Genomic DNA, 11,670 nt, shown 5'->3' with positions numbered 1-11,670 from the left:
TCTTTTGACTTCAGAAGATGCGCTTAATCAATATTCAGTAAAATATTTGTTATATTGTGAAATAAATGACTGATTTTTGGAGGAAAAAAATACTCTAAATACAACATTTCGACTTTAAAATGTACATACTTCTGAATTTCAAGACACTTATTTGGCTAAACAGCAAAAATCAATTCAAGGCACTCAAAGTAACAGGTGTTAAACCTGGTTTTAAGGAATAGCCATGTCATAGCTATACTTTTTAATATTTTTTCCACATTTTTCGAGTGCCTTGGCCTGATTTTTGCTGTTTATTCTGATGAATCTCTTGCCCAAAGAGCACCAACACATTATTTAAGGTCCCCCTGAGCACTTTTGATTTGATTTTGGACTTATTTGGCAACATTTGATGCATCAATATCGATCAATAATAATTCAGCAGTCTTCATATTTTTGTCTGAATAATCAATAACAGATATTCAATAAATGTATTAACTAAACGTCAGCATCATTGAATCAATGCATCATTAAGCTCAAGTGCAAACCATACAGAAATGTTTTCAGTCACATGACTTCATTTTAACAACACAATATAAGAAGAAGCGCTTCAACCCACTGCTAATCGTTAATCATAAATCATATTTAATTTCAATCATGTACATCTCTTACATGGAACATTTACGGCAGATCTGTGTGTCAGTCATTTGAAGAGCACTTGTGCTTCAGGTCATCACACACACACACACACACACACAAATAAAACAAAGCATAACTTATGTTTGATTTGGCTGATCTACAGGTCATCACACACACACGCACACGCACACGCACACACACACACAAACAAAGCATAAAAACAACTTGTGCACAGTTAAAGCAGTGAAACATGAGGACACGTGTGGATACTCCTGCATTCTGCAATGCTGTTACAGCATAATGAGAGATATGAGCAAATCATATTAGACCTGAAAAACACCTGACATAAATCATCAGCAATTCACGCTCATAAAGCTTCATATGGCTTATTAATAACCACTGGGCTGTGTTTAACTCAACGGGCCTTATTCACTATAAACAGAGCAGTTATTCATTCAGAAACACATTTATCAACAGTCTAATGACGCAGGCATTTTATAAGGCACTATTGTTTTTAAAGCTCCTTTAGAATCAGATATGTAACAATTACATACAAACAAAAATAGTAACACACTACAGTGTGCTTTGCTTGTGTTTTTCTGGAATAAAGGCCCTCATTTAACTAAAAAAACCAAACAAAGAAACTACATATTCCTCATATTTTGAGGGAATTCACCCTCTTGGCTTTGGATGATTCATCTATCTGCTGGAAGACACACACGGTGAACTACTAGTTGGATTTGGCTCTTCACAGTCTATTATCATCGCATGTGTGTGTTTGCATGTGTGTGTTTTCCTCTCATCGCTCACTCAAACGCGGCTGATGTCCATTAAAAAGGCACATATTTCCCTGAGAACGTGTTCAATATTTGTCAAACACACACACACACACACTCACGCACACATATACAATGCGAGACCAATACAACTGTACACTACAAAAAGATCTGATTTTTACTCAGCGCATGTCTTGTTTTCCAGTATAAAAGTCTAAATATCTTTCAAATCATTTAGTGGAGAAGCTAAATGACGTGTTAAAGATACACCGCGCCGATTTTCACCAATAATTACTGATGTCTGAAAACAAACACGCCCATAACACAACATAACTCCGCCCCTTTTTGATATCTCCACTATAGACACTAGACACGCCCCTTATTTCTGATTGGCTATGAGTGTGTTTTGGTTCTTGGTCTGACAAGTGAGGTCAAAAGTGTGTTTTTAGATACCTTAACACTGCAAAATAAAGCTTCCCTTACTTGTTTAGTCTCGTTTTTAATCCAAATATGTAAAAATTCTTAAATCAAGAAGCATTTTCTAGATAAACAAAAAACATAGTCTTGTTTTAAGAAATAATGTGTCAAAATTAAGTGAGTTTTACCTTAAAACAAGCTAAATAATCTGCCAATGAGGTGAGGGAAATAATCTTGTGTTTCCTTTTGACATCAGATTATGTTGCTTCCCCCATTGGCAGATTATTTTGCTAGTTTTAAGGGAAATCTCACTTCATTTATAGATTATTTCTGAAAACAAGACTATTTTTTGCTTGTACAGAAAAAGCTTCTTGATTTAAGAGTTTTTTTTTAGATATTTGGGTTAAACACAAGACTAAACCTCTGAGTAAGAAAAGCTTGTTTTGCAGTGTAGGTCTTTAAACATCTACAATAATGAGAGTTTTTGCATACTTGTTGAACAAATATCTGCCAACTTCCAGATTCAGAAAAATACACTTGTTTTCCTTCAAATTGAATCGGTTTTTCTGACCCCATTGCCATATTTGTCCACCCAAAAAAGACAATTCTGTGGTCATTTCCTCACTTGTTCACTGATTTTCTTTCTTTTTCTGAACACAAAAAAATATACTGGAGAATAATTCTGACTGGCACCCACTGACTTCAATAGTATTTTAAATCCTACTATGTAAATGGATATCAGCAACCAGCATTCTTCAAAATATCTTCTTTAGTGTTCAACAAAAGAAAGGCAACTCAAACCTGTTTAAAAGCACATGAGAGAGACTAAACAAGCTCATTTTCTTTTTTGGGTGAACTATCCCTTTAATTTGGATGCACTTTCCAAAAAATAATCTTAATATCTAGACAAAAATACCAAGAAAGAGAGATTATTTTGCAGTGTGAATCAGTGTTATGCAAGAAACCACAATCTTGTTTGCTCTATTGAGCATGTTTGGCTTATTCCCAAATTCATTTGGTTTAGTCCTCAATAACAGGATTAGATTGGTTAGAAATCCTCTTCATTTTCTCTTAAAGGGACAGTTCAGGAAAAACTTAAAACTCTGTCATTAATTACTCATCCTAATTAAATCAACAAAACAGTCATCAATTTAAAATCATAAGCTAGAACAATACTTTTGCATTATATTTGACGATGTGTTGTATTACATATACAGTCAGGTCCATAAATATTTGGACAGACACAATTCTAATATTTTTGGCTCTATACACCAACACAATGGATTTGAAATGAAACCAAGCTGGATGAGCTTTAACTGCAGACTGTCAGCTTTAATTTGAGGGTCTTTACATCCACATCAGGTGAACACTGCAGGAACTATAACAGTTTGTATATGTGCCTCCCACTTGCTAAGGGTGTATAGAGTCAAAAATGCTAGGACTGTGTCGATGTCTCAATATTTATGGACCTGACTGTTGATGTACGATATGAACATTTCATATCTCAATTATTATTTATTAAATCATTAGTATAAACAAACACAATTATTAAATATGGCGCAGTGGGTAGCACTGTCGCCTCACAGCAAGAAGGTCACTGATTCGAGCCCCGGATGGGTCAGTTGGAGTATCTGTGTGGAGTTTGCATGTTCTCCCCGTGTTGGCGTGGGTTTCCTCTGGGTGCTCCGGTTTCCCCCACAGTCCAAACACATGCGCTATAGGGGAATTGAATAAGCTAAATTGGCTGTAGTTTATGTGTGGGTGTGAATGCAAGAGTGTATTGGTGTTTCCCACCAAAGGGTTGCGGTTGGAAGGGCATCCACTGCATAAAACATATGCTGGACGAGTTGGCGGTTCATTCCGCTGTGGCAACCCCTGATGAATAAAGGGACTAAGCCGAAAAAGAAAATGAATGAACTATATATATATATATATATATATATATATATATATATATATATATATATATATATATATATATATATATATATATATATATATATATATATATATATATATATATATATATATAGGTATAGCTATATTTATATAACAAGGTTATTGTTACGGTTTTGTTCAAATGATCTGAGCATGCTCAGTTGAGAATGCAGCTTTGTATCTGAATAACCAACAAATAACAATGAAAATCTGAAGCTATATAAAAAAAAACAAATAAACACGGATCCCTGAATTTGGATGTGTCCTTTTGTTTGTATTGTTTCATGTCCATTGTTTTTGGTGTTTTTGGTGTGTGTGGTTGTGTGTGTGCTTTTATTAGTACATTTGATTTTCTTATTCAAGGTAATAATATATGCAAGGTTTGTTTTACCTGCACTTGAGAAAACTACCTCACAACTGCATAAAGCTGCTTTATAAAAGCTGAAAACAGTTTCTATTCATTTAAATATCTAATTGTAATCTTTATTGCAATTTATTTTTATTAATTTAAATTAATAATTTTATTATTAATTAAATTTTTATTTTATATTTACATTCAATAAATTCAGTTCAAATAGATTTTCAACTTTACAGGATTTACAGTGAGTTTCCAAACCCACAATAATCATTCATTCATTCAGTTTCCTTCAGCTTATTGCTTTATTTATCAGGGGTCGCCACAGCGGAATAAACCACCAACTAATCCAGCTGCAGCTCAGTACTGGGAAACAGCCATACACTCACATTAACACACACACACACACACACACACACACACACACACACTACGGGGAGTTAGTTCATCAATTCCCCTATAGCGCATGTGTTTGGACTGTGGGGGAAACCGGAGCACCCGGAGGAAACCCACGCCAACTTGGCGAGAACATGCAAACTCCACACAGAAATGCCAACTGACCCAGCCGAGACTCGAACCAGCGACTTTCTTGAAATTTGAAAGGGTACTATTAACTGTCAGGAAATTTCCTGTGGTTTACTCTGAAACCAGTAATCATGAAAACACTGCTGTATGTTCGCAGTGCGGCACACATACACCCGATTCACACAGGGCTTCAGTGTCAACTCTTGACGGAGGCCGTGTCTGAAGTTGGGGCTGACGCGATCATCATAGCAGTGTCAGCCAATGAAATTAGTCCGCAATAGGCTACTGTCTGAGCTGGGGTATTTGCATGAAGCAACCTGATTGGCTGACGCTTCCGTTGGTGCTTGAAAAGTTGAGAAATTGAAGCGCCGTCGACAGATCCACAATTCAGTTCGGCAAAACTTGATGTCACCCATTCATAGCGATCGCTGACGCCCCGTGTGAAAGGAAGATATTTAAGAGAAGAGATATATATATATATATATATATATGTATGTATATTTTATATATTTATTATATTTATATTTGTTTTTTTGTGCACAAAAGTGTTCTGGTAGCTTCATTAAATTATGGTTGATCCACTGAATGAACTGTTTTGAGGATTTTTGAATGAATATTTCGGGACTCTTGTTGTCTATGGAGGGTTAGAGAGCTCTTCATCTATAATATCTTAATGTTCAGTTTGAAGATGAATGATGGTCTTACAGATTTAATTAGTGAGTAATTAATGACAGAGTTTTCCTTTCGTGTCCCTTTAAAGCAGTATTTTTGGTGTGTTTGTACTCCTCGAGTGTCAGCGCGGATCCTCTCGAGTGTTTGGTTGTGTGTTTTCTACATTTTGATGTTGGCGTAGAGCTCGTCGATGTGACTCCTGAAGTGGTTCCTCAGGTCTGCGCGTTTGGCTTTGAGCGTTGGCGTCAGCAGGCCGTTCTGGATGGTGAACATCTCGCTGTGCAGAGTGATGTCCTTCACCTGGAGGAGGAAAACAGTATTTATTAACATGCACTCATCAAAATAAATGCAGCCTTAGATGACGTAAGCAGGTCATTAAAAATAATCAGATACAGTCACAAAATCCGATTTGGATATCAGAATCTGCAGTGTAAATGCAGCCTTATTCTTTTTATACTGTAGTTTTCAGTGTGAATGCACAACCTGCACAATTTATACTGCAAAATTGCATAATATCATGCATAATATGTGACTTGTGATGCACAAATAAACCATTTATACTAAAACATAGCATAAAACAGAGCACATGTATGTGATTTTAGATATTTGTATACATTTACACTACAAATCAGTGTAGAATAGTGCACAAGTGTGTGATTTGGGACACTCCTATGGTCAGTTCTGACGTCATGTGTACAATCGGGTGACATTAGGAATAATTCAGCTTGCTGTGGATAAATGAACTGATCTAATAAAGTATTTGTATCAGCCAAATGCACTATATAATTTACTCCCATATTTCAAAATGGAGACTAAACTCACCTGTTCGAAAGACTTCAGGCCACTTTCTTTACCCAGCTTGACGATGTCCTCCAGAATGGCTTTCTTTATATCCTGAAAACAGAAAACGTATTGATCTTCACTCATAATGTTATGGGGAAATTGTATGCTTTATTTATTACCCAAATATACTACTGCCATCAAACTGGGGCCTGTTCCATGATGCTGGCTGAACAAACTAAGGATTAGCAGTAGTTTCAGGAGTTCAGGTTTAATCCTGAGTTTATGGAGTATTGCATATTCACTGTATACATAAGAGTATATTACTGATATACTGTTAGAGATGTGGTTTATATTATGAGATTTTATTACTATTAATACATTATTAACATTAATATTAATTTATAACTAATAACTAATTTTAGTATAAGTTAGGGGGGGGTCTTTCACACATTGTCAGGTTTCTTGTTGTTTTCTGGTAAGTGTAAGCAGAGGTGAGTAAAAGGAAATGTGTGTGTGTGTGTGTGTGTGTGTGTGTGTCTTCTACCTTATTTTTGCACAGATCCTCATATGTTCCCTCTATTCCTCTCTTCTTGGCCCAGCCGGGCAGAAAGTCTGGATCTGGCACAATGATGGCAACCAGACAGGCCTGGAGAGAAGCAGAGGATGATCTAGAAAACTACATTTACAAGGGATGCACTGAATTTTTGGACTGCAAAATTACAGTTTTTGGCCCGAAGGCCCAAATTATGAGCCAAAATAGGTCATGGGAACTTTAGTAATAATATATGTTTGTTCACTGTATGCTCAGACACATGCAATGATAATAACAGTTTTGTTGGACAACACATTATATAGAAAATATATATACAAATACATTAAAATAAAATAAAAATAAATTATTTTTTAAAATAAAATACAGAATGAAGGAATAAAATGAATACATTAAATAAAAATTAAATACATTTCATTAAAAAATTAAATAAAATAAAAATGTATTAACAATGAATAAAAAATCTATTAAATTTAAAACGTATTATAAATAAATGAATAAAATGAATAAATTAAATAAATAAAATGTAATACATTTCATAAAAAATTTACATTAAATTAATTAATTAAAAATAAATTTAATTCAAATGAACTATAAATAAATTAATAAATAAAATGAATAAATAAATATATTTAATTTAAAAAAATTACGATTATTTAATTATACATTTCTTCAAAATAAATGAAATAATTTAATTATAAATTTTATTAATAAATAAAATAAATAAACATTATAAATAATAAACAAATAAATAAAATGAAAGAATACATTTTTATTGAACTTAAAAATACAAATAAAACAAAATAATAAATAAATCAATAAATAAATGAAATTACTGAATAACAAAAGCTATAAATTAAATAAAATTAAATACAATAAATACAATTAAATAGAATGGATAAAATAAATTAAATGAAACTAATAAATGAATAAAAAATTTAAAATAAATAAATTAAATAAACTTAATAAAACTTAATTTGATAATAAATAAATGAATAAATAAATTAATTAATAAAAATAAAATAGATTTAAATAAGATTAAAATTGGATGGAAGGATAGTTTTAACTTCCGTCTTATGTGTGCCTCCTAACTTTAAAAAAAAATTTAAATAAATAAAAATATATTAATAAAATTCAAATTAAGAGTCTGAATAAATAAATAAATAAACAAACTGAAAGAATAAATATATATTTTTAATTAAATAAAAATAAAACAATTTAAAAAAATGAATAAATAAAATTAATGAACGAATTACTGAATAACAAAGGTATAAATTAAATAACAATCATTTTTAAATGACAAAAATACATTTAAATAATTTTTTTATTAAATAGAACGAATGGACGGACAAATAAATAACTATATTGAATGAGAGTAATAAACGAATAAATACATTTATTAAACAATTTATTTGGATAATAAATAAATGTAAATAAAACTGAAATAAAATAGACTTAATTAAAATTAGGTGGATAGATTAGGTGGTTCTATCATCTGTGCGATGTGCGATGTCCAGAATTTCAGTGTTGTCCCAGAATTTTCATGAGAGTCGTGCATCTCTAATTCTCCCCCATTATTCTAGCATGTCCTCCTGACCTGCAGACTGTCTCCGTGAACGAAGGCCTGCACCACAGCTTCACTCCTGATGTAAATATTCTCGATCTTCTCTGGAGCGATGTATTCACCCTGAGCCAGCTTGAAGATGTGCTTCTTACGGTCCACGATCTTCAGAGAGCCGTTCTGGAGAGAAAAACACACACAGACACACAAACACAGACACACAATGATGATTTTCAACACCAAGGTCACATGACGCATTTCACAACCATAAATAAGTTTTATGTTTTTAAATATTTTATTATAACAATTTATTTGCATAGAGAAAAGTTCTTGAGGTCAAAAAAAGAATGAAGAGGTGTAATTTTGTGTATATTTTCACAGCAAAACATCAAGAAATGCCATAAATATTGACACAAAATCAGAATCAGTCATTTTACTACACATAGAAGACTAAAGATGCTTTGACACGATCTACATTGTAAAAGCGCTATACAAGTAAAAGTGAATTAAACTGAATTGAATTTTAGCCTGCAAAAAAAAAATCATTAAAAAATTTAATAAATAAATAAATAAATAAAAACAAATAAATAAAATAAAAAAATAAATAAATAAAAAAATTTAATAAATAAATAAATAAATAAATAAACAAATAAAAAAAATAAATAAAAAAAATGAAAATAAAATAATATAAAATAAAAATTAAATAAAATAAAATAATAAAATAAAAAATAAAATTAAATAAAATTAAAATTAAATAAAATAAAATAAAATAAAATAAAAAATATAAAATTAAAATAAAATAAAAAATAAAATATAAAATTAAAATAAAATAAAATTAAATTAAAATTAAAATTAAAATTAAATTAAAATAAAATAAAATAAAATATAAAATTAAAATAAAATAAAATATAAAATTAAAATAAAATAAAATATAAAATTAAAATAAAATAAAATAAATAAATAATAATCTAACTGTAACAATAGGCAAAACACGTGCAACATCATGATAAAAAAATGTCAGAGTACAGAAAAAATACATCTTAATAAATGGGATGTCGGTCAAACTTAAAATGACAAACAAAATATAACATTTCCCTGACTTTCAATGCAATTGCATGATATTCTAGAAAACCCCATGAGCAGTGGGAACCCTGATCATAATATACTGATGTCTGAAGCATCTGAAAATTCAGCTTTACATAGCTGAAATAAATGATAGGTTAGTACATACTGACATATTCAATAGTTCATTTAAATTGTAATAATATATCAGAATTTTCCTTTTTTTCCATCAAAATCTTTGCATATCCTAGTGAAATGTGCTTGGAAACACAGAGTGAGCATGAAATACCGGCAGCCAGCGTCCGATGTCTCCTGTGTGAACCCATCCTCCTTCATCCAGAGCTTCTTTCGTCTTCTCTGGGTCTTTCAGGTAGCCTTTAAAAGCATTGGGACCCCGGACACACACCTGACGCAAAACAATAACAGAAACACTCCTGTTAAACACATGCAAATGACTGAAAATGCATATGCGAAATCTTCTTACACTGCCAAAAATCTTTTTCTTAATTTGATTTTCTGTCTTGTTTCTATTCCAAATATCTCAAATCAGAAGCATCTTTAGACAAGCAAAAAAATAATGTATTGTTTTCAGGAATAAGCTAAATTAAGAGAGTTTTTCCCCTTAAAACAAGAGAAATCATTTGTCAACAGGGTAAGATAATAGGGTAGGGTGATTAATCGGAAATTAATCGGAATTGACACTCAGAATTGACCTGAAATAATTAGGTCGAAGATAGGTTCTTTCAATTACATTCCTACAGCGTGTGGAGTCAAGTGACCCTGCTCTGCTTGTTACTATTGTGTTACTTTGCACTACATTGGAAGCTGCGCCAGAGATGCCTCGAGACGGCATATTTTCCATTACAATAAAATGATTATTTACATTAAACATTTGTTTACAGAAGATGCAAGACATGCACCGTTTCAAACATTGCTTAAAGGATATGCACGAGTTATTTTATTTAGAAGAGATACTGCTTATTTTATATCTTTAATATGAAAAACATTGATTTTGTTTCCAAAGGAGAAAGTTATTTATTTTCACTTTTTTATAAAAAAAAGACTGCTCATTTTAGGCAATGTGTGCTTTAATTTCAGTGGTTCAGTGTTGATGTTGGATAAATAATAATAGATAGTAGATAGTGTGTGTTCTACCTTCAATTATTTTAACATCAAGCAATGCACTGTTCATTCAAACATCTCTCACATGTAATAGGAGCATATTTACAGTACAAAACCTGTCAGTGAACTATGAGGACAAAAAAAATATTAAAGAATCATTGTTTAATCAATCATAATCAAGGTAAAATTCAGTGTTGATGTTGGATAAATAATAATAATAATAGATAGTAGATAGTGTGTGTTACCTTCAGTTATTTTAACATCAAGTAATGCACTGTTCATTCAAACATCTCTCACATGTAATAGGAGCATATTTACAGTACAAAACCTGTCAGTGAACTATGAGGACAAAAACAATTAAACAATCATTGATCATCAATCATAATCAAGGGAAAATGATCAGTTAATGGAGATTTAGATTTTAGGTCAAATCGCCCAGCCCTGTAAGATAAATAATCTTGCTGTTGCTTTGAAATAAATAAGAAAAGTATCCCCCCATTGGAAGTTACTTATTTAGTGACTTATTTACTTATTTAGTTACTTATTTAAATTACTTAGAGTGAGCCAAGTAAACAAATAAGCAAACAATATTGACAAAAATCTTCAAAATGAAGTGAGCTAGAGCTGCTACTTAAACCATCCATGCTTGTTCGGATCGCCTGTAACTTTAACCTCCCAGGGCTTGAGTGTCCATATTCGTGGACAGCAGATTTCAGCTCTTAAGTGGCTATTTAAAATACTTTGATTGTCTTATATTTAGTTTCAGACATGCAGTGTCATCCTGCAACTGTTTTGCAGCATATGAACTGTCTCAAACACTATTTTAACCGTCCAAAAAGGGAAAATAAATGTCGTTTTTACTCTCTGATAGTCTAAGCAAGTTAAATTCTATGTTAAATATGCGTAAAAAAATTCAGGAAAAAGTGTTTTATGTAAATTCGGACCACGAGTCCACATATATGGACATCATTTTCATCTAAAAGTACATCATATCAAAAGGTGATACTTAGTTTTTATTCTAATTAGGGATCAATAAGCACAAATAGCAAAGAGAAATAAAAAATGCATGTAGAAAAACAGCTTGGGCCTTAAGAGGTTTTAACAACAAGCGTGTCAACTTTCTGTTGTGTAGCGCCATCTAACTTCAAGCAGTGATTTTGCATACTCTTCTGCTCGACGCCAGTGAAAAATCGCATGGGTTTGAATGCGGGAAAACGTCTAGAAAAACGGTGACGATTAACACAAACGAAAAGCGTCCCGGTGTGTACGAGCCTTTAGTAATGTTCTTGTCTTT

At 31.9% G+C, this 11,670-nt stretch overlaps 1 protein-coding gene across 1 annotated transcript; it reads right to left on the bottom strand.

Moving 5' to 3' along the window:
- Positions 1–5,237: 5,237 nt before the first annotated feature.
- On the bottom strand, positions 5,238–9,660 carry LOC130220314 (long-chain-fatty-acid--CoA ligase 1-like; the record flags this gene model as incomplete). The annotated part of the gene is made up of 5 exons (XM_056452677.1): positions 5,238–5,598; positions 6,121–6,192; positions 6,626–6,727; positions 8,229–8,372; positions 9,544–9,660. Coding segments are annotated over 5 exons (576 nt in total), but the record flags the coding sequence as incomplete, so codon positions are not given.
- Between the last annotated feature and the right edge of the window lie 2,010 nt (positions 9,661–11,670).

The sequence above is a fragment of the Danio aesculapii genome, unplaced genomic scaffold (genome assembly GCF_903798145.1).
Source record: "Danio aesculapii unplaced genomic scaffold, fDanAes4.1, whole genome shotgun sequence".
In the NCBI taxonomy this organism is placed as follows: Eukaryota; Metazoa; Chordata; class Actinopteri; order Cypriniformes; family Danionidae; genus Danio; species Danio aesculapii.
The sequence above is the reverse complement of the archived record's forward strand: the minus strand, read 5'-3'. Positions and strand labels throughout refer to the sequence as shown.